This window comes from Grampus griseus (genome assembly GCF_964374135.1).
Source record: "Grampus griseus genome assembly, chromosome: 6".
In the NCBI taxonomy this organism is placed as follows: domain Eukaryota; kingdom Metazoa; phylum Chordata; class Mammalia; order Artiodactyla; family Delphinidae; genus Grampus; species Grampus griseus.
Genome location: NC_139000.1, coordinates 68,013,891 through 68,041,468, shown reverse-complemented (window position 1 = coordinate 68,041,468; position 27,578 = coordinate 68,013,891). Strand labels below are relative to the sequence as shown.

Below are 27,578 nucleotides of genomic sequence, written 5' to 3'. Positions count from 1 at the left end.
AGGTATAGTTGATTTACAATGTTGTGTTCATTTCTACTCTACAACAAAGTGATTCAGTTATACATATATATAAATTCTTTTTTATATTCTTTTCCATTATGGTTTATCACAAGATATCGAATATAGTTCCCTGTGCTGTATAGTAGGACCTTGTTGTTTATCCATTCTGTATATAAGAGTTTGCATCTGCTAATCCCAACCTCCCAAGCCATCCCTCCCCCACCCCGCCCCCTGAACTTTGATAGTGATATTATGGTATCAGCAGTCCAGAAGCCTTAGACATCAGTGCCTGCCTTCCTCACTTCAGCAAGTCCAGGGAAGTTCAACAAACCAAAGCATCACTGTTATTTGGGAACTGTGCATTTATATGCTTCGTTTAGGAAATGCAAGGAGAGCATGTGATATGAGAAAAGCACTGTTCTAGTTGGGAGAGATCCAAAGAGGAATCCAAAGAGGGTCTCAGCCTCCAACATGTGGAGAGACAGTCTTGTGTGCAGATATTAGAAGGAAAGGTGCATCGGTCCAAAGCTGGAACATGGTGGTCAGAAGAATGAAGGGTCTGCTTTTTACATCCTGTTCCAATGGTTACGGTCCATGTTTTGACATTCCCCATAGATCTGAGAGTAGAAGGGCAGGACTGACGAAGAAATTTCTTTCTAATTCTAGCCCCAGCAAGGCAAAATATCTTTTATTGTTGGGCAACAAATAGCTATTTTAAACTTCTATAAGTACTGTTGAATTAGTTTTAACAGACTAAACCCGTGTAAAATACCAAGTTCTCTAAGTGTTCTGCTCCATGTCCCATAGGTTCTCTTTCACTCTTCTTGGTGATGCTTGCAATAATGAAGCTGCCCATTACCGATTGCTTAGTGGGTATTATTATCTCATCTACTCTTCACCACAACTTTGTGGCGTAGATACAGTCATGCCACTTTACAGCTGAGGACACTAAGGCTCAGAGAGGTAAATTTGCTCAAAGTCACACAGCTAATAAGTGGCAAATCTTGGGTTCAAACCTATACCCTGGCTTCAAAGTCTATGTTCTTAACTTCTGTTTGCTACTGAAAATAATCCTTTCATGGATGTGATGTAATCTGGTATCTGTACACACCTCCTTGATAGGTATTAGACAACTTTACCAAGAAACTACTGTCTGTTGTTTAGAAACCTTAATTTTTAGATCTTCAAACTCAGTTCAAACCGGTATCAAAAATAAAGCAGCTCTTTGATTTAAGAAAACAAACAAATTAATCATTTTTTTCCATCAAACAACACTTAATAAATACTTGCTCTCACTGATTTCTCTACCTCTATTCTTCATTCTAACAAAATGAATTCAGCATAGATGCTTCTGTTGACTTTCTGTTGTATACGTCAGAATTTTGAGGCCTGAAAGGTGAGAAGTCACTTTTCTGCTGCTCCTGTCTGGGGAGATTTGCTGAGAAAAGGGTTAAGAATGCCAGAGGCTTCAAAAGTAGAGCTGAGAAGGTCAACGTTGGAAGGAGAAATCTGTGTCCATGCCCTTTTTAAGAAAGGAAGAAATTGGGAGCCCAAAACACTAGTCCTTATTCAGATTCTTTGAGACTAAAGACAAGATCCTTCCCTTGACTTGTCAACCAAGAAATATGGACAAGAATTCAGAGGTACCTTAAAGCCAGGTGATGACGTTGCTGACAAGACCTGAAAGGAAGTGGACAGAGGAATGACAAAAGGTTCAAGCCCTCCTAGAGGTCTGGGAGCTTGGGTGCCTGTGGACCCAGCTGTCCAACTAGCATGAGCGAGTGTGGGCACCATGTTAGACAGCATTCCCGATCGGCTCATAGGCTCATCTCAAACACCAACCACTGGGTTCTGGAATTTTTCTTAGGCTGTATGTCTTCTTAGAGAAATGTTACATAGAAGAGGCACCAGGTGGTACCCAGCATGACATTCACTGCTGATTCATCCCTCTTCCAGTCCTGGCTGCCTCTTGCTCAGTTGACGTAATGGAAGTTGCTCAATGGTACTAAACAGCAGCCTCTTGAATCCCCCCACTTCTCCCTCCCATCCCAAAGAAACTCAGCTGGGATTGGGCGCAGTTTGAATCTTAATCCAACGGTGCTAAAGGTGCCCTGGCTCCTGTCCATGGGGAGTGTGCTGACTGGAGGCCATTGCCCCTTCCGGGTGAGTTTTTCGTTCATGCCTCTCAGGCCACTTTCCATGAGGTGTCCATGGTATGTGGGACACCAGCCAGGTGCGTGATGCGCTCTGGCTTATGGATGCAAGTCATGTTTGTCCTAGTCGCATGTCACACTCCTCTTCCTACACCCCCTGAGCCCCTGGTCCAAGGAAGGGAGGCACCAGCTCTCGGAGATGCTGTCCCACCAGCCCCGGGATGCTGCCCTGACCATTTGAAAGCGTTGAGGTGCTGAGTTCACCGTCTCACCATGCCGTTGCTGTCAGTGTTAAAAACTTCATTCCAGTAGGCTGGTTTCCTTCACATTCTTGCGTGCCCTTTCTTTAGTAAGCAGCAAACATGGTTCCCTTCACTTGGGCAAATATTGTTCCCTTGCCCTCCTACCTCACTGTGCTTTAAGTTGCTACATCACCTGTTGTTATTCAGCCCTTCACTGCTCCTATTCTTTCTCTTCCACCACCTTTAGCCTCCTTTTTTATATGTTTTGTCCAGTTCTTGTCCCCCTGCCCCAGTCCTCATTCAAGGAAGCAGCTAAGAAACAATCTAGGTATTGCCACAGCAGCAAGAATGTGTGACCTTTGTCAGTCACCCACAGATCCAATTTTGACTATGTAAAAATAAATTAATTAAAGAATATGATTGTATTTATTTATACCTGGCTCCAGGAGAGAGGAGGTAAAAAATAATCACGTCTGCCACAAGCAGATGTTTGAAAGTTTCGGATTGAGACATGAAGACCAGTGTGTGCATACAGAGAGGTTGCATCTCAAAAGACAAAAATACAATAATGTATCTTCATTGTGTAGAATATGGTTTACACCCAACTTTGCAAACACAGAGCTGCCCACGTTCTGTTTCCTCGGCAGGTAAAGAGAATGCCAACTGCTTATTCTACTGCTTTACCTCAGGGAAAGAGTAGAGGTTACAAAAAAATTAGTTGGCTGATATAATTCATCAATTTACTGCAAGATTATACACACACACACACAAATACAAATGCATAGATTATGTGTAAAGCCACCATGAACATGTGTTTTAATATTTATGAAGGTATTTGGATCATTTTAAAATCCCAAACTTGTGCAATGTCATATATATAATAGACTACTCTTCTTAAAATACCAGAAAAAAAAAATTTCTACAGAAGGCAATCCCCAGAAGTCATTTTTTTTAAAACTTCCTTGTTTTTACACAAAATTCAATTTCTTATTGAAGCACTTGCATCCTTTGTCGTTATCTAACAAAATCCAGAAAAGGGAGGATTTTGCAGAAACATAAAGATGAGGTGATTTTTCTCCCCAAGGCGTAATTTTGTGTCGGTGTGTTAAAATAGCTTTAGGTAAAATTTTAGGCACATGGGGAAAGAATATATATAGAATGTGTATAATATAAGCAGAAGAATATTTATTATTGTGTTTTAAGCTAAAGCCTTTTGTACACAAAACCCATCAGTTCTTAGCTCATTCACATGTGAATTTTTAGCAGTCGACCAAGTTAATGAGCCATGGAAGCATTCTACAGATTCACAGGAATATCTCTTGAGTGTCGTTAATTTCTTGAATTTTTATTGGGAGAGTGTTGTTATGACCAGGGAAAATATTTCTAACCTGCTCACAATGATGCTTCAGAAAACCTGGAATTTTCAGATGAACAAGAATGAAAGTTTCTATTTTAGAACTGAAGTAAGAAAACAGAAATGGTGCGTCCCCACCCCCTCCGTCCCTCCACCCAAGCTGCCACTTCCACCAGCTGACTGAGAAGAGCTTGCTTTCCGCCCGTGGTTTCCATTACAGCCGAGTCCTTTGGTGAGCTGCACCCGGGAGATTGCCCTCCTGGCCCCTGCAGTCTGTACAGCAGCAGACAATGCCCTGAGCTGGGAGTTGTGGCTGCTCTGTCACCTGTCTGGGCCACGTGCCCTTCCCTGGGAATACGCCTCCCCCTTCCTCCCAAAGCTTTCAACGCCTTTCCCATCCCCCGCCCCTTCCCCCCGCAACACACACCAAAGCATGCTGCACCCATGGTATTCAGTGCTTTCTGTCTAAAGTACAAGATTAGAAATGAGAGGGAAGTTTAGAACCTGGTTTTTTATTGGGGATTTTCCCACGTAGCCTTCCTTACTAATCTCTAGGAAGTAGTTCTATTGGAGAAAAGCTGTGAAATGAACTTCTGGGACTGCTGTTCCACGGCAAGGAATCCTGGTGTCTACAAGCCTCAGTGGGTCTGGGCAGTGCCCTTGTCCAGCCCTTTCTCTTGGAATGTCACCTCTAAAAATTATAGGCCTAGGCCAGACCTGGTGTGAAGATATCTTTGCCAAGTATTTGTTTCATCAGATGTTAAAATAACTGTGTCCTATTCTGGAATGCAGTGCAAGTCCTACCCCCGGTGGAATAATATATTTTAAGTGATTTCTGAAAGTGGGTCGTGAAAGCCATCCGCCACATGGCCCATGTTTGCACATCTCTATATAGTTACAGTTGCAGAATTTGACAGTGTAACTCTGAATCTGATTAATTGAGAATGTGTAAAAACAAAGTTCTTGCATTACAGCTCGTTCCTTATCTTTGTGTCTTTTACTGTGATGTTGTAGAACTTGGATCATATGGAAAACTAAAATATTATGACACAATGACTGAAGAAGGTAAGAATGATTTTAGAATTGTATGCACTGGCTTTTTATTTCGTTTATGGTGTCTGTGGCTTGCCCATTTTTTTAAAAAATTTTTCCCCCCTCTTTGCATGACTTCAGTGACATTGTGTGTTTTATTATTCTTTCCACATTTTCGTCTAGTTTTTGCCATCGTGTTGGTTTGGAATTGGAGACGTGCAATACCATGAGCAATCATGTTATTCCATTCAGACGATCCAAACCATCTCAGTTGTGTAACACAGTCAGAGAAATGGTGTCAGCAACATAAGCACAGGCCCACACCCACTGGGTCATCATTATTTCCTCCACGTGCTCACAACATATAGAAACACATCCAACCAATACTCTTCTTTTAATATGCCCCAGTTTCAGAGGAGGGGAGGTTCTGGTAATATTCTGATTTATGCAAAGGAATGAGCGATCTAAAGGAACCACTAGGCCCCGCACCAGTCGGAGACCTGTTTCTGATGCAGAGGGCCGTGTAGGCTCATGTCCTTAGCTGTCACAGTCCCTGTTAACTCACCCAAGAGAGGCCAGGGCCACCATTCCAGCCAGTGGGATTGTATATATTGGGATTCACACTCTGTGAGATTGGACGTATCATTTTAACCATTTCCCCTGAATAAGTGAAGTCTGGCAGAAACTTCTTTTTCAGTGTATCTACTGATGAATTCGAGCCTCTGTCCCAGAGCACGGCCTTGCCCCAGTGAGAATGACTTTTCTGAAATACGTGCACCACGGAACAGCAATTTGAGAATTTTTGCGTTCTTGTAAAGGGAGTTGTTCTCTTGCCCTATCTCTCACACATACCTCCGCCTTTTGACTAATAAATAATATTTGTAAGTTATGAAAACATTTGGAGTTTTCCCGTGAGTTTTACACTGATACTGACAAGAAATCAAAAGGTACCCTAGAAGGGGGATCAGTTAATTTTATCCTTCAACGTGAGAGAAACTCCCCAAAGTGTTGTATATCTTATTTTCAGCTTCTAGTATTTCTGAGTTGCCTTAGCTTGCCAAAGATCTCCTAGTTGCTTTGCAGGAAGCAGGACATCCGACAGCCCTCAGTAAGAGCAAGCCCTTTCCAGCCCCTCCCCACTCTGGCTTCTGCACTGAACCCGGGCCCTTCTCCGCTGCTATCTCTGTGCTTTCAGTTAACCACTCTGATGTTTTCTAAAGCAGCAGGCCACAGTAAGGATCTCAGACTGGGCTCCGTTGTAGCCCAGGGCCCTCCCAACAACCTGGGGAAATGCAGACCCTTGGGCAGTGAGAGCCCCAAAGGCAGAAAGCTACCTATGAGAATCAGTATTCCACCACCGCGGGGATAGAAAGAGCAATCTGTACCTTAAAGGAAGGCTCCTGTCCCGGCTGTTATTTTTAGTTCGTGTCTTCAGACCACTTTGATTTTTCTTGGTGATTGGCTTGGGAAGCCAAAGGTTTGGGCCTCGCTGATTTTATAATTCGATTCGGGAGTCTCACAGCCCTCAGCCTCGGCCTCATGGCTTGGGCAGCTGGTGGGTTTGTTACCTTCTACCTGAGCAGTGACGACCCCTCACTTTTCTCTCCTTCCTCCATCCTGTCCTCTGCCTTCTGCCCTTAGCTTCCTGTGGCCAGAGCAGCTTCTGGCTCTCTGTTGCCTCAGTTGCCCCTTTTCTCCCTTACTGTTCCCTTCCTTCCTCTTTCCACATCTTTTTGAGCAAATGTGGCCATCCGAGTGTTCCCTTAATCTTCCCACGCCAGACAAACCAAGATTATGCGAAGATGCAAAAATGCTACTTCCGAGCGGATGCTACCACTTGCTATCGAACAGCTGGGCTTTCTAGGCAGGGAGACAAAGCCAAAATAATATCTGGAATGAGAAGGCTGACCAGCTTAGCAAGATTGTGAAATCTTAGCAAGATTGTGAAATTGTCTTTGGGGGCCCTCATGGTCACCTTTAACGTTCCTTATCCTTCTCGTGACTGCCCCGTTCCTTCATGCGTATCCCTTTGTGGCCCATGCTTAGCTGAAAATTCATTCCTGTTACGGTGATAGCTAATAATAGCTAAGGGAGCACTTGAAAAGCATGTTCTATGAAATACTACTTCCAGATCATGTCATTAGGAATTTTGCAACAATTGGGGGAAAAAAAGAAAGCAAGCTTGATTTCATAGTTAAATAAGCAGGAGAGCTTCTGAGTTAAGTTAAATAGATTTCTTTACCACGTGACTTGTCAGAGCCTTCAATATGTACCCATGTACTGCAGCATATAATAGTAAATCGTATAGAGGGATGGAGTTTGCAGTATTTCCCAGACTTTTTTGGTCAGAGGACCCATTCTTCCACAGAGCCTCTTACGGAACTCTTTTAGAAATGCTGGTTAAGACATTATCCTTCACCTAGAATAGGAACCTCTGAAAGATTCAGAAGTTTTCTAAACACATAGCAATCCCTCTCAGGCACTCATGGAAAGGAAACTTTGGAACAGGAGGTCTCCCTACAGCCCCCTCACATTATACCCTTTGGCAGCTGCCTCTGTGACAAGCCAGGCCTGGCTTAAACCTAATTCTGGTATTCAACTTAAAAGACGCTCAGTAACCTCAGACCTGGCAACCACCATGCATGACTTCTTCAGATTCTAAAGGGCCTCCCCCCCACTCATTGAAAATAATAGCAATGACTGTGATATATATCACTTCCATGTTGTACAGTTTAAGGAGATATAATAAAGGTGAAGATGTTATGGGCAATAGGGGACTAGTATAGCCTTCAGGAAATATCCCCCTCCGTTTGAGCATTTCTTTTCACAATTTTAGAAATGTGACTAGCCCTTGACAGGGCTTTATTGTAATTGCCCACGTGACTAGTCATTATTTGTAACTGTTTCCAGAGAGAGCTCTGGATGTTGTGTGACATCAGCTACTTGCAACGAGACCTGTTTTATTTTTATTCCCTAAAGTGGATTAAATGGAAAGATGAATTATATATGCCACCCCCTGTCCTAAGAGAAATGGTGTGATGATTTCCTCAATATAGAGAATTGTCCAGCACAGATTCAGTTTATTATTTTAAGCACCTACTGTATGCAAGTTATTCTGCTAGGTGCTTTGTTGAAACACAAGATTAAAAGGTGGGCAGTTTGCCCCATGGAACTTATAGATGGGGGAGAAATAAACCACAGCAATCACTGAGCCACCAGGAAGAGAGTGGTAAGTACCACAGGTGCTCAGAAAAAGATGACAGACTATGGGAGAAGGAAAGGTTGCTTTCAGCGGGGGGCGGGGTGGGGAGGGATTTCGTGGAGGTGATCTTTGACCTGTACCCTAAAAGATCAGTAAATACGGAGTAAATTGGGAAAGGAGGAGTGGTAAGTTCCGAGCCACCCGGCTGAGAGAAGGATGAAAAGGGGGGCCACACCAACCCTTACTGGGTGCCTCCCACCTGCCAGGTGCAGTGCTGTGGGCTTTTTATATATTCTGTGTCATTTACTCCTTGTGATGATCACATAGGTAGATTTTACTGAAGATGAGAAAACCAAAGCCCAAAGAAGTGTTGTATTAGATGAGGAGATGAGGACACAGAGAAGAAAAGTAATTGGCTCTGGGACTCGTAGGTAGTAAGTTGAGATGAGGGACCTGAACTCAGGACTGTGGCATGCCACACCCTGTCCTCTCAGCTCCACTGTGGTTGCTCCACAAGGTGGAATGAGGAACTGGACAGTTCCGATTGGCTACGGTGTAGGAGTGGGAAGAAAGGCTTGATGGAGACCAGACCATGGGAAAGGTTGAACCACAGACTAAGAATGACAGTGAGCTATTGACTGAAACATGGCCCCCCTACTGGAACACTTTACCATTAAAATGTTACTTTAATAAAACAATCTGTTTACTCTCAGACACTGGACAAAAGCATAACATTTTTTTAAAAATTTGCCCCTCCCCTCGGAGCCCCTTCCCTCCCTCCCTTGTCTTCAGGTGCCCAGAACATAAATGGGAACAGCTCCCTGGGCCACACCCAACTCCCTCTCCCACCCCGAGCCAATCAGAATTTTATCCACTCAGTCATTCATTCCCTAACATATTCTTTCAGCAACACTCGGTATGGACCAGGCACTAGACTGGGTGCAGGGCCTGTGGAGATGAAAGGCAGTGCTTCTCCTGAAGAATTCACGCTCTAGTGGGAGACGTAGGCGGAGAGATGAGTAGCGTGATGGGCAGAGCCGAGGTGCCAGGGGAGCCCAATGGAAATGAGGGCAGGCTTCTCAGAAGGGGCCATGTCTCCACTGCCTCATTCCTGCCTGCCAAGGTGATGACTCTCCCACCAGCCACCTGATTCTAGTGTGTTCACTTGATAATAGCTGAGCACCTGCCTCTGTATGAGTCATGTTCCTAGACTTGATAGATTCGTGAGCTTCACTCCTCCCAAAGACTCTATTTCCCTCTGTAACAAGATGTTTCCAAGGATACAAACAAATGACTCCAGGGGTAGTCTTTTGGTGACCTCAGATCCCCCTACATAGGCATCCATCCCTTTATCTCCTCACGGGGTGATACTGAATATTCTTGGAAGAGCAATCTCCTATTTTTACTTAATGTCAAAAACTCAGAGTTTAACACTACTATATATAAAATAGATAAACAACAAGGACCTACTGTATAGCACAGGGAACTGTATTCAATATCTTGTAATAACCTCTAATGGAAAAGAATCTGAAAAAGAATATATATACACGTACATATTCACATGTACATGTATAACTGAGGTGTACACTTGGCTGTACACCTGAAACTAACACAACATTGTAAATCAACTATACTTCAGTTAAAAAATAAATAAGTAACCCATAGTTTATTTCTCATCTGCAGACACCCAAATTTCATACCATTATCACTCCAGAATATCCTCAATAAATTGAACTTGGCTTCCTTACTAAAGTTACTTTAAATGAAAATGTAGAAAGTTAGTTCAAAAGAAAACAAACTCGTGTGATGGAACAGAGACATTCAGAGGAGAGATGCCTTTCCACCAGTGCAATATACACAGCTAATCATTTCTGCTCTTTGGAGATAAACATTCACAGAGACATGTAGGTAGGTAGGTAAACAGAAATCCTGACTAAGGATACTTTGCAAAGATGCAATGTATTGTCCTAAACTTGTTGCCATTTAACAGAAGCCATTTCTAGAAAAATAATTTCTCCACTATTTAAAAAGTCAATCTTTGTTCATTTGTATAAGGAAAAAAGAAGATAGAAAAGTTTGTTGTAATATCAAAGGCAAAAATAATCTTTTCTTTAAAGAAATTAAGGCTAGTTTCATGGCAACCTATTGGCAACCTCTTTACCAAGCTGAGAAACTAATAATGTCTTATGTGAATCATGGTTTCCTCAATTAGTCATGTGGCTGAGTTTTGAAAACCCACATTATTTCAAAGAAACAGAAGCACCCTAAGGTTACATGGCCAGTCATTTGATGTTCTTAACTGCAGTGAAATATTCCAGTTCTTTCTCAAAGAGAAATTGAATTTTGGAGTACTATTCAACAGTAGTTTCCATTGCCCAAGAGGTATCCTCTGAAAATGTAGTCCTAAAACAGGTCCTTGGTGCTATCTGTGGCCTTCACATTATATTTTAATCCTGGCTTTGAATGGATGAGACTGTGTTGTATACCCTGATATATCAAGCAGGATAGTTTCAGCTCTATATAGCAGAAAATCCAGATTAACAGTGGTTTAAATCAGATGGAAGTATATTTCTCTCTCAAGTAAAAGAGGTCCAGAGGCAGGCTGTACATGGCTTATATGGAAGCTTCACAGTAATCCTAGACCCCAACTCCTTCCATTCTTCTTCTTCACCATCCTAATATATGACTTTCAACCTCAAGGGCACCTCATGGTCCAATATGGCTGCCACTACAGCTCCAGCCATCGCATCTGTATTCCAGGAAGGAGGAAGGGCCAAAATTATTTTCCCCAGCTGTTTTGTCTTCCTTTTAAGGAGGCTTCCTTTTAGACCCTCCCAGTAAGATCTGTCCAAAACTCAGTTACATGCCTACACATAGTTCAAGGAAGCTTGGAAATGTAGTATGTTAAGCTGGGTGATTTGCTAGCCCCAATAATTCAGATATTATGTCATTAGGAAATGAAAAAGGAATAGATATTGATAGGCAACTTGCAGTCTCTCCACAACAGAGAAATATCACTTTCATGTAACTGTATGTTGTTGGGGAGGACTGAGACCAGAGCAAGCTCTGTGAGGAAGGTTGAGAGCTCATGCTAAGTTTAAGATGCCTATGGAACATCCAGATAGAGATGTGGAGAAAGTGGAATTGTAGTCTGGAGCTTGGGAGAGAAGTCAGGGCTATAGATGTAGATTTGAAAGTCGTAAAATATAGGTATCATTTAAAGCTACAGAACTGGATAAGAATACCTAGCCAATCAATAGGAAAGAGGAGGCCAAGGACTGAGCCCTGGGGACTCTAAAGTGTAGGGTCTGGGAAGAAGGGAGACAGCCCAGCAAAGGAGACTGTGGTGGGCAGAGGACCAGGAGAGAATAGCATCCCAGAAGCCAAGGGAAGAACTTGTTCTAAAGGAGGGGCATAAAAAGGTGATGGCATCAATGAATTGACCAATGAGATCAAAGAATTTTTGTAATAGATAAAAGAGTTATAGACAGAACGTGAGATGTTTCCAATCAGGAGTTTGGACGTGGTGGAGTTATTGCTAGTGACAAAGTCTAAGGTCTAACTGCAGGAGTGGATGGATGAGGTGAGCTGGAGAAAAGGGCAGCTGGAAGCGAGTAGGTGAGGGCGGTGAGGAACCAAGTGTTGCAGGGCTCACCACGTAAGAGTTACTGTGGATGGTAACACGAGTAATGGTGGAGAGAAAAAGAGTGAACTGGGTTCTCATATATTCAGGAAAGAGGGAAGGATGACTTGGAAGTCGTTTGGGGTATAGGTGGTAGAGTTTATTGGCCTGGGCTTCAAAGAAGGACAGAGAGATGATCTATAAGTGGTAAGGTAGGAAGAATGGAATGTGGGCACTTGGAGAGACAAGAAGTGTCACTTTCAAAGGCCACAGGAGAAAAAGGGCCATCAGGAAACAGCTATGTTTCAGTTGGAACAAAAAGACAACGTTCATAGAAGAGGTTAAGACATAAGAGATTTACCGATGGCAGGGCTGGGAGGTTGAGTGAGTCCAGGGGTTTTCAGAGCCACTTGGTGATAAGCATCTCGATGGTGATGGATGGTGCTGAAGTGAACAAGGATGTAGCATGGGATGGGAACAACCTAACAATGTTTTCAAACTTCTTCCTAGAGCCTCTTTCTTGCAATTGGTTGCGTGGGAAGTTTGCAGTGATAAAGTGGGGTCTATCTTTCCAGGAGAGAGGAGCTCTGAGGAATCCCCCTGAGTCCAGCTTGGAGTGGGGAAGGTTGAGGAAGGAGATCAGCTTCCTTAATTCAGGGAGAGAGAGTTCAGTCCAGCACAGGGAGGACCTTTCTTACAGACATGGCCAAAGATGGGATGGCCTGTCTCAGACAGGAGTGAGTCTCCCATCTCTGGAGAAGCCAAAGAAGCCTCCATCAGGATGTTCAGATAATGGACACCTTGATGCCCCTTCCAGTCCCATGCCCAAGATTCTGTCCTGGTGCCTTTGTTAAGTGTGACGGCAGACATTCTGGGTTTGCAGTCTACCCTTAAGATTAACTTGATCTTGCATTTTGATTAAGCTGCCACCAAGATTGTGGTAGGTCTGTTCCTGGGTCATAGCATCTGGAATAAAAGGCTTGTGTATTAGTTGATCCATTTCACAGCCAAACTCTTTATTAATGTGGTTAAATACAGCAAATAGTCCGTTAGATAGTTCCTGTGGAATAGACCCTTAAAAGAACAACAACCCACCCCCCCAAAAAATCCTACATTCTTAGTTACAAATCTAAACTTTGACCACAGTAGAAATTTTAAATTGCAAATTAATTTTAACTATTCTTTTTTATTATAAAAACATTACATGTGCACAGAGGTAAAAAGCAAACATTACATAAGGAAAGATAATAAAAGTGAGTCCCCCTTTTACCTCAGATTCCATTCATTCCTTACAGTTAACCACTTTTATCAGTTTTTTAACATATTCTCTTTTCTTCTATGTACTGTTCTATACCTGGCTTTTGTTTATTAATATGTCTTGAAGATATCTCCGTATTACCACTTTTTTACTTTCCTCATTCCTTTTTAGCAGTTGCATAGTATTCCACTGCCTGGCTCTTCCCTAGTGGGTTTGATCAGTCCCCTGTTGATGAAGATTTAGGATATTTCCATTTTTGTTCATTTAGTTATTACAATGCTACGTGAGCATCTTCTTTGCCCATATAATAAACTCTACTGAATAGAAGATATAAATAAAGATATAAAATAAATGTCTGGAAATAGAAATGACAGATCAGAAGACATACCCACTTCAGACTTCGAATGATAGTGCCAAATTGCCCTTCAAAGGCATTGCACCAATTTACACTCCTAGTAACAGTGAAGGAGCAAGCCTTAAACAACAAATTTAAATAAGTTCTTTGAACAGAGATTCAAACTGACTTCATTCCAAAGCGGATAAGCCTTCATAATGTAACTACCTTCTCATGTTCTCATTGCTAAACCTGACTTTTTACCAAAGTTGATTGAAAGCCAGGGTGCAGTTCTGATGGAAGTCCTTGTCCTTTCTAAATGCAATGACAAGGCAATTCCTCCCACACAGAATATCCAATTTCCACTGCAGCATGCACTTTCTTGCCTCAAGGCCATGGATATCCCTATAGAAAGTCCAAGAAGTACACTGCAGGTTAACTTTCTCCCTTCTGGTTACCAACGAGGGCACCCTCTGTTGTGCACAGACACCATTTCCAGCACCATGTTATGTTTCATTCATTCCAGGTTTATGGTTTAACTCATTTGGTCCAACTTTCCATAACCACACAATTTTTCTGGGCACCTGAACAGATGCTGTCTGTTAAGGCTGAGCCTTCTCCAAAAAAACAGATTGAACTCATCAGTTATTAACCACATTACTTTTTTAGAGATGTATTCTTACAAGTCTCTCCCTGGGGCTGGATCTTAGGAAGACAGCAGCCTAGTGTGTGTGCATAACCAAACTAATCAGCTAGTAACCTGTATCAGATCTCTCAGAAAGACCAAACCAGCTGTGCGTAAATCCACGGTCTTCCTGAAAACCAGGACCAAGGAAGTCTTCTCATTAGAATACATCCAGCTCCTCAAACTTCACTGCATCTTATTTTCATGATCTAAACTGTCAGCAGTAAAAGCAGAAAGATTGGACTTGGCAAGTAAAGGCAGACTTTGCCACATTGCATATGTAGAAGGTGTTAAGTGGCAGCAGAAGGCAAACCATGGATGCTTTTTTTTTGTCTATTTCTGACATCTTCAGAACTGAAAATGTTAAGTTCTCCTTCATCAGTCAAACTTGAATACTGTTATTATAAATTAATAATATAATTCCCCGCCCTCACGAAACTTTCTCTTTAAAAAAAAAAAAAGTGGGAATCTGGTATACCAGGAGGTTGGCATGTTCAGTTAAGCATGGTAAGTTTCTCTTTTGATTAGATCTGATATGAACTGAAGTATCTCATTTTAGTCATGGGCCACTAAGCCTTCAGTCCCATTTAGTTAAGAACCCACGGCAGGTGCCGGCACTTCTGTTGCAAACCCACATTTCAAATGAGATTTGCAGGCACCAGTTTACCATGTAAAGTTGAGGATTCAGAAAAAATAGAACATAAGAATTCAAGTTAACAGACAATTTGCAGACACATGAAATCCAAGTGACAGGAGAGGATGGGTGTACATGAAACAGTGGCTGCTACAGAAAAAAATCTTTCCCTTTATGCCAAGATAAATAACTGGGTAATATATAGGCTCATCATAAGAAAGAACTGTTTTGTTGGACTCCGTTTTTTATATACAAGTCAGAGTAACCGTTCAACACATATTTATTGAGCACCTACTATTTGCCAAGTGCTGTGAACAAATCAAAACTCTGCCCAAATGAATACACCAAGGTCACAGCCCATTTGCAGAGAGACATACCCAAGATACAGGCTTTGACAACCTGATTCCGAGGAGCTCTTTTCCACCCCTTAGGTGGCATTGGGACTGGATGCTGGCAAATCTTGGATCTGAAGCATGCCTGGGTAAAGTGATTCTTTATTCGTTTGCCTCTTAGATATCCACAGGGTGCGAGGGATGGGAGCAGGGGAAAGAGGTTCAAGCCTTCTATCCGGCAGCCCCTCCCTGGCTCAGAGCTCCAAAGCTGAGATCAGACAAACCCCTTTGAGGATGTTTGTGTGTGAGCCATTTGTATCTGTGTATATGAGATAGAAAGGTCCAGAAAATTAAGTTCCTTAAATAATAAAACGGGCGACCCAAAATGATAAAGAACAGTAACTCCCAAGCCGTGTCAGCCTCGACTAAGGTCAGTAAATTGGCTCCTTGCCTGAAACATCGCAGTTTGCTATCTGATACCTGTGCGAGTTTTTTGGTTTGTAAAATTCCAATTTTGCCTGAACTTGATTAGGTTATCTTTTTTTTTTTTAAAGAGAGTCTCAAAATAGACAAACATTCATTGTAAACACTATTAGACTTTGGAGATTTAATCACAACATTAACTGGGAAGAGAGTCTGGTGAGTTTCCTGCGATGTGTTTCTGGATCTTCCTTCTTTCTCTCCCCTGGAAAAGAATGTAAACTTCAAATAGATTTGCATACAGCAAGAACTCCAAGCATCTCTCTCTCTCTCTCTCTCTCTCTCTCTCTCTCACACACACACACACACACACACACACACACACACACACACGGTTCCCTTTGTTGTTTGTGTTAATGTTATATTCATAAACACTTACTGGGGACCAGCCTACGAAGTAAGTACTGGGGGGACAGATGAAAAGCAACATCCCTGCCTTGAGGGGCCCACGGGCCAGTTGGAGAGAGGGTCAGTAAAACACCTCTGAGGCTCTATGATAACTGCCATGACAGCATCAGTATCAGAGCGGTGTTATAAAGTACCAAGGTGCCTTGCCAGCCCAGGAAAGGGACTCGGGGAGAAGCTTCCTGAAAGATGAGATGCCTAAAGCAGAGTCTTAAGAAGGAGTAAGACAAGAAGAAATAACCGGGGAGCATTCCAAGCCATATGAAGGGTAAATTAGAAGGGGGCAGGTCGGCAATGTGATTAAAAGCTGGGAGACCGATTCAGCAGCTGTAGCCAGCATCCAGGCTGGAAAGGTTGGATCTGAAGTGTTCAAAGGTAGACTCGAAAGGACCTGGCAACTAATTGGATATGGGGGAGAGGGAGACCTCTAAGGTGGCTAGAAAACACTGGGAGTGAGGAAATCACCAACAGAAAATACAAGCAGAAGAGCAGATTCCTAGGAAGGAAAACGATGTATGGAAGTTTGGGGCATGTTGAGTTTAACCATCAGAGGGACTTCCCAGTGAAGGTCCATTGGGAATGGTCCATTGGATGAGAGGATCTGGGCCAGAGATCTGAATATGGGAATCGTCACTATCCAGGCGGTGGTCCACTGGGTCCCTTGGGAGAATGTGAGGTGTGAGGAAGAGGGAGCAAGGAGGGGCCCCTGGGGAGTGGTGACACTTACGGAGCACTCTCGGGACTCCTTGAAAATCAAAGAGGATTTTGAGGAGGGGAGTGAGGAATATCAGATGCCACTGAGATCCAGGCAAGTGGAGGTGAAAAGTGGCCACGGTGGGTTCAGTGGAGCAGTGCTGACAAATGGCAGATGCAGAGTTAAGAAATGACCGAAGGAACCGTAAGGACACAGAGGCACCAGCACAGACTGATCTTTCCAGAGGCTTGTCCATGAAGAGAAGAGAGAGCAGTGCCCGCAGGAAACCTGAAGTGAAGGGAAAAGTTGCCACATTGAAAGACTTAAGCTGATTATATACTGAGGGGAAAGGGAAGGATTGAGGATAAGATGACTGATTAGGCAGAGTCCCTGAAAAGGCAGGAAATGGGGATAAAGGACAAAATGTCAACCTTTAAGATACCAACTTTTGAAACACATTGGAAATCTTCCAAAATACTTAGGAAGACACTCTCATATTTCCAAGGATAAGGTGACCTCATTAGGAGAGATGTTGTAGAAGCAATTCACATGTAGACAGAACTGTGCTTTACTTGAGACTCCAAAGGTCATTGTTACAGCAAATTATTTTTAAAAACCTTAATAAGGAAATCAGCCTGCTTCATTTCATTATATGATGGGTTTGGCCACCGCTTGAGATACGATTATGTAAATATTCTTATTAATTACAAAAACTAGTCCTGTGATTATATCTATAAATATAACTACAATTAAATTACGTTCATCATCTTTATTATGTGGTCCATTCACAAAATATTTACAAAGACACTTTCCAAACTACTTTATGACAATACTAGCTTAATTTCCATTATTGCCAATGTAATTTTACAATAAGTGGTTTTACATGATGTTTCACAAAAATTAGAGGAAATAATTCAGAGGTTGTACCTCAAAAGTAGATTTAAGAATAAGTAAGTAAACTCGATGATCTTGATGTTTTTGTGCAGGACGAGAATATTATTTTTCATATTTTGCTTTTAAGAATAAAAGTCAGGTCAGATCCAAGAGGAGTTTATTCCTTCAAGCTGCTAGGTAGTGTCTTGTATCTTAGAACTTCCACTATTCTCTGAGTTTCCATGCCCTCCCGAGAAGGCCCACACCATCAGAGCGTGAACCTCAAGTCCTTGTTTCTTGTCTCTCTGGCTCCAGGCACCCACCAGCTGGATCTTATTACCAAATGTTGCCTGATTCATAGCACAGTCTTGGTTAATATTTGCAGAGTAGAAGATTGTGACTTGTACTGACTTGGAAGAAAAGCCGACTTCCCAGGGGAGCTAATATACCGAGAGCCTCACTGTAACTCAGTGACTGCATGTGACGTGCCAAGCACGATTCTAAGACGCTTGTTGAGGGACACAAAGATACACAGATGGCGGAGAGGTCTCTGCCCCTGAGAAGCCTGCCCTCTGGTGGGGAAAGCAGACAGGTGGGCAGCAAACTGAAATAAGGGCTGTGACAGGGGTACAAAGTGCCATGAGAGCGGCGGGCGGATTTCCACTTGGGAAGGTGGGTGTGTGTATCAGCAGAGAAAAAGCTTCAGGTCTGGCCTTCAGTTAGGCCTTGACAAATGAGGAGTATGTTCATACAGAAGGAGAAGCCAAAGCCCAGCTTTCCCCGCTCTGCTCTCTGCTGTGCTCGCCGGGCCTCCTCTTCCTTCCAGTGCTCACCTGGGCAGCCTGACGGGGGAGGTGCAGGAATGGGATGACTGGTGTCCCCCTCTGTCTTCCATCTCTGGTGCATAAACACCTGGTCCAGCCCATTTCTCCTCTTTACCTTCGGACAGTTCCTGGGGCTCTACGTACGGACCCTCAGCCCTACTGGGGCCTTGGGCTTGGGTGGACTTGAAAGGATTTACTTTGGGTCATTAGCCAACAAGAAGCACGTGAACCTCATCACCTTGCCAGGAAACCTCAAACACAAGGATTGATTGAGCCCCACTGGGCGCTGGGGATACGGCAGCGAACAAAACAAAACCGATGAAAATCCCTACCCTCGTGGAACTTGGCTGCTAATGGGAAGCAGCAGATAATCAATAGCAATAAGAATACAGTAAATTAGATGGTGAAAAATACTTTAGAGAAAATAAGCTGGGGATGAGAAACGCTGGAAAGAAAAGCCGCAAATTTAAATAGGCTGCTCAGAGCAGCCTTGATGAGGTGACATTTGAACGAGTACTTGAAGGAGTTGAGAGAGTGAAGCCCGTGGATCCCTGGGAGAAGAACATTCCAGGTAGAAGGACCAGCAAAGGCCATGGCGCTGAGGTGGGAGGGTGGACAGTGTTTTCCAGAACAGCAAGGAGGCCAGCGTGCTTGAGCAGAGTAAGCTAGGAGAGGGGGAGGGGATGAGGGAGGGGATCGAGGTGAGCTTCACTGGACAGAATTTTCCAGGTCACTGGGAAGACTTTGGCTTTCACTTTGACCTCAGGAGCCACTGCAGGATTTTGCACAGAGGAGTGAGTGGCGTGATCTGATCACTGAGACCAGCCTGGGGGACAGAGAGGTAAAGGTGGAAGGGAGACTGGCCAGGAGGCCAGCAGGATTGTTGCTCGGCCCAGGGCGGTGGGGAGGGAAAAGTGGTGAGATTCTGAAATATTCTGAAAGTAGAGACCCCAGATTTGCTGGTGGATAACATGTGGGATGTGAGAGAAGGGGAGGAACCCACGATGACCCCAAGGTCGGCGTTTGCTCTCTGCCACGTCAGTTCCATTGCATGCCTTCTCAGAGAGACGATGGCCTAGCTGCCTGACCTGAGTCTCTGCTTCCAGACAAAAAGACAGGGGATAAACAGGAAGACAGTTCAGCGCCCTTTTACTTTCGAAGCTACCAGCCAAGCCATAAACTTCAAAGACGGAGACAGGAAAGGCAGAACTGAAAACACAAAAATAGTTTCTAAAACACTGTCTAAGTATTCCCCCCTGTTTCATTTTCCCTTTTCTTCTCCCAAACCAAGGTCTGTTCACCGAGGTGTGTGTGGCCACTCCCTTTACATCTGTAAATCTCTTTGGTCCTATCTCTTCTGTGTTTCTGGTGCTCAGAATGTTCATGGCAGCCGGGAGGGAATCTTAGCTCCAACCCAAAGGGTTCCTGTCCAGCGCTGCTGATTACTTGGTGGGAAAGATGTGAAGGAATTTCCAGGGGTTGTTTTCATTCATTAACAGCAGAAACAGAAGCAAAATGCTTCTTCTTTGAGTAAACAGAACCTCCGAAGGTTATTTTGTGAAGCGGCTTAGAGCTTCTGTTTTATGGCAGAGATTGGTTGAGGATTTTGACTCCTCAAATTTTGTTCTTCCAAAATTTGTTCCTATTCATAATAGGCCTTTCTGCTTTGATCTTCTCCCACACTTCCCTGCTGCACCCCCTCAACACACAGTCCCCTGAGGACACTCAGCTGGTATAGTTCTGCAAATTTCAGAGCAAGCTAAACTATATTAAAATTGTGTACTAGGTTTTGACGTGCTAGGTGCCTCATGATTTGAGCAGAATTTGCTATTTCTGCGATTTTAAGTATACAAATAATCTGTCGCTGTACAAAAATACAGCACTTTAAGGGTTCACACTGCAGCAGAGTATATTTTTGAAAGTTGCCTTAAAAAATGTTAAAAATCACTCCTTCTCTCACCTTGAAAAATGCTCAAAATTGTCTTCTTTATCCCCAGGCACAGAGCTACAGTTTTTTCTTAGATCTGTCCATGTCAACCCTTATGCCAACGTGGAATCCATGCCTAAAATAGTCTATGGAAGCAGTGCCTTTACTGCCAAGGTCTCTTGCACCGGAGGCTGCTAAGCTTCCATTCTATTTTTAAATATCAAGCTTTTTATTTTCAGTAATTTATGGGGTGAAGGTCCTGCATTCACTTCCATAATAATAACAACCCTTTCTGAGTAATTTACTGTATGTCAGGGCCATCTAAACACCTGCTGTGTATCAAACCATTAAGTGTTCCAGCAACTGTATGAGCTGGGTGTTCTATTTATCATCCCCATTTAAAAATTCTGAGCCTGAGACACAGAGGAGGTAAAGCCCTTGTGCATCAGGAAGCTCTTCTGAGCCACCCCGAATCCACTGTGCAACACCAATAGCTCTTGCCTGTACCCTGTCCTCACAGGGAATGGGAGAAAGCTGATGACTCTCTTTTCATTTTAAGATCACGAAGGTATCTAAAACACAGAGGGCCAGCTCCCTCACCTTGACCTTCTTAATTTCGGGAAAGTATAAAGCGATCCTTCTCCTAATTGGTTTTGGAACTGACTTCGGAGGACTCACTGAAAACTAAACACCAATCCGACAAGGCCTCCGTTGCTTACACTGTCGGGTCAGATGCAGCTAATTCTCCAGTCCCGCCTGTGTGGCTTGAGAGAAGAGACGATGCCAACGATTCCTCTAAAGCAGGGGTCCCCCACCCCGGGCCACACAGCAGGCGGTGGGCAGCGGGTGAGTGAGCAGAGCTGCATCTGCCGCTACCCGTCGCTCTCATTACCGCCTGAGCCGTCCACCGCCGCCCGCCCCTCTCCATGGAAAAATTGTCTTCCATGAAACCGGTCCCTGGTGCCGGGAAGGTTGGGGACAGCTGCTCTAAAGAAATTCAGGGGCTTCCCTGGTGGCACAGTGGTTGAGAGTCCGCCTGCCGATGCAGGGGACATGGGTTCGTGCCCCGGTCCGGGAAGATCCCACATGCCGCGGAGTGGCTGGGCCCGTGAGCCATGGCCGCTGAGCCTGCACGTCCAGAGCCTGTGCTCCACAACGGGAGAGGCCACAACAGTGAGAGGCCCACGTACCGCAAAAAGAAAAAGAAATTCAGGGCCGTGTCACCCTTGCCCCTGGGCTGTCTGTTGGTTTGTTTTTCTTTTTCCTCTTATTTACAGAGTTCTGCTATTGCCAGGTGCTGTGATCAGTCCTTTACACATATTTTCTCACTAAAGCCTTGCATTTAGCTCAGGAGTCAGTCGTTAACATCCCTGTTCAACAGGTGGGAACACTGAAGCTCAGAAATATTCATGTATTTACCAGTTCTCAGCCAGCAGAGCCAGTGAGAGAGACGGGGCTTAAGCCCAGGCCTAGCTACCTCGAAATCACATCCTTTTAACCACAATACTGTGCTGCTGCCCTCAACACACATGCATCCTGCGAGGTGTTCTCCCAGCTTGTGGCTTTAGGCTGAACAGGTCCTCGAGGTGCCAGGTCTTCCTACCCCCAAACCCAGAGGGTCCCTTTGAGAATCACATGTTCTGTGCTCACTCTTGTCCTGTCAGCATGATCCTCCCAGCTTTTCTCAAAAGGTGCCCTGTGGTGATTCCAGGGGTGTCCACTGAACTGGGATGAGGATGCCTTGCTGGCGAGGCTCTGCCCCACCACCTCAAGGAACTCCCCTGTGTGCTAAATTCGAAAGGTGGGCCTTCACCTTTTCTGTGTGCTGCTTTTCTAGAAATTAATCTCTGAAAATCCTTTTAGGCCTTGGAGCCGCCATTGTCAGCACTCACAAGGCAGAAGGGCTGCCAGGTCCTGCAAATTGGGGCAGAAGTTGTATTAAAGAAGTTGAAGGGGTGGGTGGACAAGAGCTGCTCCCCAGGCAGCCTCTGCAGCTTTGCCTTGCTGCCCAAGGGCTGAACCCCAAGAGAAAACAAGTAAGGTCTATCCCTCCCATTTTTCCATAGCACAGAAAATCTGAGGTGCTCCTGCAGTGGGAAAATGGGTGACACACAGTCTAGAAAACCCTTGCTGGTCTGTGAAAATGTTTGAGAACCTATGAAATCCCAATTCTAGAATCATTTCCCTACCCTGTCCTCGCACTCCTCCTTTAGAGAATTTGGGGAAACCAGCCCACGAGTGACAGTGGCCAACACCGTTATGAAAGGTGTTTCCTGGCAGAGGGAGTGGCCAAACCCTTCCACGCTTTGGGGCCCCTTTTGTTATCATTTCTCTCTGGCGTTCATCTGAGCTCTGAAAAGATCCTTGGAATCACACACAACATGTGATTAACTGGTTTCTATCAAATATTTTTCTCTGCCATGTTTCATGACTTTCGGGCATGACTTGGATTGGATTACTTCACGTTTTATTTCCCCAGGCTTGTTTGTTTCCTCTTCTGAATGCTCTCTTGCTTTATTATTATTTTACATATAATTTTTAAATAGCAATTGTTGATCATAGAGCTGCAGAACGTTCTAAGTTCAAAGACAGACCCCCAATCCACAGAGTGGCATTATTACTAGGATCATCACCTTCTATAAAGTTTTAGAACCTCCCTTTTCCTCTTCTTGCCTTTCCAGCAGATGATTTGAGGACTTCTTAGGGTTGTCTTCCACAAGAAGTACCCCTCTTTAGGCTTCAGGCTGCCAAATGCTGAGAATCACTCTTCATTATCCAGCTATCTACTCCCCAAATAAGACTAGATTTGGCAGCCAGGAACGTGTCTTGCATCCATGCTCCCTGGCAACCTCCAGACAACCCCAGCTCCCTGCCTGTTTCCTCCTTCTTGAATTCCTTCTTTTTCTCTCCTTTTTCTTTTCTTTTTTTTTTTTCCTTCTTCCCTTTTACCTCCTCCTTCTCCTAGTCCCCAGACTTCTTTCCTTTCCTCTTTTCTTCCCCGAGTTTTCCTTGGAGATTAAATAGAAATTCAAATTACCTTCCAGCGTGGGGAACCTGATGCTGACCTTCAGCGTCCCTCAAGGATGGACATCATGCCCATCACCTAGTCCTTCCTCCTCATTCCTTATGAAGCCCAAGCCACATACCGACCCACTTTTCTCTGCGTCATGTTCCTCTTCCTGCTTCCTTGGAGGGTGTGCCCAGCAGGGCACATTCATTACCTAGACTAAGGTACTTACCTGCTGGAGGCTACCTTTATGGTAGCAGGCATCTAGATTTAAGACTAATGGAGCTTGCAAGCAGAAGGGGCTCTGTCCCCCGTCATTTTCACCATTGAAGTTAACTGGTCCCACTCTAGTTTACAGCTTCTGTCATCCCCAGCCAGGCACACAAGTCACCTCTATGACCACTCCCCAGGATTTCCGTTCACAAGGAGGGGTGGGGTGCGGATGCCAACCTGCCATGCCCCATCCTAGGAGGACAGGCTCTCCAAGAGAAACATTTTGGGGCTTGATTTGGTTTGGTTTTGGTCTAACTAGAAAAGTAGATGAGCTCCTCTGCTAATATGCTGCTAGAGAACCCAGCCAACCCCCAATGCCTAGTGGGAAAATTGTAGGAGTTGTGATATTTTCAGGGACTCATCATATCTGAATCTAGGCAATAATCAGTCAGTTTCAAATGAGGCTCCTTTGTACCTTGAACGTTCCCAGGGGGAAAAAATTAAGGATTAAAAGAGAAAGAAAAATGCGCTATGTTTCACATAAAGTAATCTCTACACTTTTGCATGCTTTTTTCTGTGCTTGTTGCATGCATTTACCCATTAATTATGTCAGTAATGGAGAAGAAATGAAGCATTACTTTTGTGGTACAGCTGTTTAAAATGATTACTTTGAAAATGGTATTTTTTCCAGCACCTTTCCTTAAGCGTCTCTTCACCAACAGACATTACTTGCTGTGCTTAGTTGCTCACCCTTTACCCTAAATCCCCAACTGGAATCAGTTGCCTCCCTGATGCTTTAATTGCAGCTGACTCAGCTAATTCGAAAAGCTGTGATGCATCCCAACTCCTGTAGAAATTGCAGTGTTAATCAAGATAAATGTTTGAAAACCAAAGTCAAATCAAAGGACCCCTGGACTTGGCTTTCCATGGTCAAAAGCCAATTCTGGGATGAGCATATAATTCCAGAGACAGGGCTATGCCTCCAGAGCAGTTCTGTTTCTCTAGAAGCATTACTTTTGTGGTAACAGCTGTTTGAAATGATTACTTTGACAATGGTATTTTTCAGACCTCAGCTGTAGAGGGAGTTTTGGTGATGATTGGTGCTTTCGTTTTTTGTAAGCAATTGGGAGGGAGGGAAGAGGTCACCTTTCGTCTGTGATCTGGCAGCTTGAGGTTCTCAGAGAACTGGGCTGAAGAATCACAAGGTAAGAAAGTACCCTTCTTGCAGGTCATAGGGCCTTTGGGCTGGGCAGAAAGGAGTGGGTGCCGCTGACCGGCTCCATAGCTGAGGAAGCCACGTTCCTGCTTCACCAGCGCTTCGCCATTTGCCACGAACCTCTCTCTTTATCTGCCTTCTCACCTGTCTCCTTTCCATTACTTTCTCTTGCTTCAGGGAGGTTCAGAGAAAAGGCTTCAATTCTCCACAAGATCGCCAAGAAAAAATGTCAGGTGGATGAGAACGAGAGGCAGAATGGGGCTGCTAACCATGTGGGTGAGTCCGGGAGACTTCCATCCCATGCCTTTCCTGAAGTACCTGGAGGGGGGCAGAGAGACAGGACCCAGTGTGGACACCCCAACTCAGTGCAGACACAGAACCCCGCAACTCAGCCCTTTCCTGGGTGTCAGGAAGAGTCCCACTTCCCCCTCATGGGTACAGGGCATGAATAGACACAATATATCACCTACCCCCAGGGGAACTTTAAAAAGAGCAAAATGAGGGCTTCCCTGGTGGCGCAGTGGTTGAGAGTCTGCCTGCCGGTGCAGGGGACGCGGGTTTGTGCCCCGGCCCGGGAAGATCCCATATGCTGCGGAACGGCTGGGCCTGGGAGCCATGGCTGCTGGGCCTGCGCGTCCGGAGCCTGTGCTCCGCGGCGGGAGAGGCCACAGCAGTGAGAGGCCCGCGTACCGCAAAAAAAAAAAAAAAAAAAAAAGTCCATGCTCATGTTCTTGAATGGCGAGTTGGTCAGTTTGCCTAGTCTAGAGAATGCATACCCTGGGAGTTGATAGGGTACTCAAGCTCAGACATCAGGCCAGAGGGGATGCCAGAGAGCTAGTAAAGAGAGGAAGAGGGCTGAGTACACTAAAAGGCACGGAGGAGAAGGGTAGAAATCCTTTGCCATCTGACACTACCTCAGCCCTGGGCCTTATCACCCCTCAGAGACCACTACCTTCTCCCTTGGCCCCAGATAGGGTGTTCTTCTCTATATGGCTCTTACCCCTACTTGACTCCATTTGCTTTCTTTGTATGTACCTGATTTATGTCACAGAAAAAATTGAGCTCCCAAACAGCACCAGCACAGAAGTGGAGATGACACCGTCCAGTGACGCTTCGGAACCTGTACAAAATGGAAATCTCTCCCACAGCATTGAAGCTGCGGAAGCCCAGGTACGCCTCTTTTCCATTGCTCTTCCGGACCGCCGTGCGCGTCGATATTCTAGCGCAGCAGCGCAGACTTAACGTTCTCCTTGGAGGCCCCAGCTCCCAGCTGGGTGGACACCAGGTGGAGTCATCCATCCTCGTGTATATTTCCCAGTACCAGCCGGGGCACCACATGCGTCAGGCTCTTCTTTTATCCAATAAGTACACATATTCTCTAAGCCACTGTTTCTCAGGGTGAGATTGGAGGACTCATGGGGATAAAAATGCAGATCCCTAGCCCATATCCCAGACCCGATGAAACAGAATCTCTGAGAAGCTGCACCCAGGAATCAGCATTTTTAACTCCCTTCCCTAGTGATTCTTAGTAGATGATAAAGTTTGATCACTGCTGCAGTCTAATCCTTTCTCTGTCTTTAGGGCCAAGATTAAGTAACAGAGAAACCACAGCCATCACACCTTGGTTAGCCCCCTTTGGCCTTCCCTGTCCCTGCAGTTGAAATTAATCAGTACTCTGGCCCAGTCCACCATTCAGTGTTGCAACCATTAGATAGTTTGATCTAATGGCTATAATATTTAACATTTATACATACAGTGTGCCACGGCTTTGGTGCTAGGTGCTTTAAACCATCGAGCTGAAGGTATAGACGTTTAATATCTCCATTTTATAGCTGAGGAAGCCAAAGCTTAACAGGATGAAGTAGTTATTCGGGATTACTTAGTTTGTAGCTATTAGAAATGAGATTTGATCTCAAGACTGTCTAAATATAGTGTCTGTACTATATTTCCACCAAGCAGCACTGCCTCCAGACCACAGTTGCTCAAAAAAGTAGGCAGAAGCAAAAAGTAGGTGGTGCCTGTTAGATTTCTGGATCTCACCCTCCTCAAGTGAATCAGAATTTCGAAGGCATAGAGCCCTAAACTCACATTTTAATCAGTCACCCTGGGTCAGTGTTTCTCAAACTTTAATGTGCTTAGGAGTTTCCTGGGGGATCGTGTTACAATTCAGGATCTGATTTGTCAGGTCTGGAGTAGGGCCCAGAGTCTGCGATTCTCCTGAGCTCCAAGGTGATTCTGATGCTGCTGGTACGAGAACCACACTTTGAGTAGCATTCCCCTCAAGTTTGTGACCCACTTCTCTAGGCAGAATTTTCCTGATGAGCTGATAATGAAGCCAGACCACAGCAAATCCATTCCAGCACTCTCTTCTCCTTTACACCGGGATACCCTCTGCAACAGAGGAAGTCTGTATGTCTCAGACAAACACTTGCTCATTGTTGCCTGTTGCCTTTATTCCCTGAAGAAAGGTGCAAGGAAAGTTTCTTTGTTTAAAGGAAAGGATAAAGATGTCAAGCACCTTTTCATATACCTGTTGGCCATTTGTACATCTTGTTTGGAAAAATATCTATTCAGGTCCTTTGCCGGTTTTTAAAAAAAATATTTATTTATTTGTTTATGTGTTTATTTGGCTGCATCAGATCTTAGTAGGGGCACGAGGGATCTTTGTTATGGTGCGTGGGCTCTCTAGTTGTGCCGCATGGGCTCAGTAGTTGCGGTGCACGGGCTTAGTTGCCCCGCGGCATGTGGGATCTTAGTTCCCTGACCAGGGATCCAACCCGTGTCCCCTGCATTGGAAGGCAGATTCTTAACCACTGGACCACCAGGGAAATCCCTTTGCCCATTTTTTCATCAGGTTATTCATTGTTTGCTATTGAGTTGTTTGAGTTCCTTATATATTTTGGGTATTAACTCCTTATCAGGTATATGATTTGCAAATATTTTCTCCCATTCCATAGGTTGTCTTTTCATTTGTTGTTTCCTTTGCTGTGCTTTTCAGAAGGTATACGTATATCAAATCATCATGTTGTATACCTTAAATAGATAGAATTTTTATTTGTCGATTATACCTCAGTAAAGCTGGGGCAGAGGG

General features: G+C 44.4%; 1 protein-coding gene across 3 annotated transcripts in view; it reads left to right on the top strand.

Moving 5' to 3' along the window:
* SLC24A2 (solute carrier family 24 member 2) overlaps positions 1–27,578 on the top strand; it is a gene marked incomplete at both ends in the record, with an annotated part of 241,590 nt that overhangs the window by 166,593 nt on the left and 47,419 nt on the right. For 2 of the 3 annotated variants that reach the window (XM_082657194.1, XM_082657193.1), the window contains 3 exons: positions 4,764–4,814; positions 24,665–24,763; positions 25,539–25,657. In XM_082657194.1, coding sequence (XP_082513320.1) covers positions 4,764–4,814; positions 24,665–24,763; positions 25,539–25,657 — 269 coding nt within the window. The remainder of the gene's footprint in view (positions 1–4,763; positions 4,815–24,664; positions 24,764–25,538; positions 25,658–27,578) is intronic. The other variant, XM_082657195.1, reaches the window with a different exon arrangement.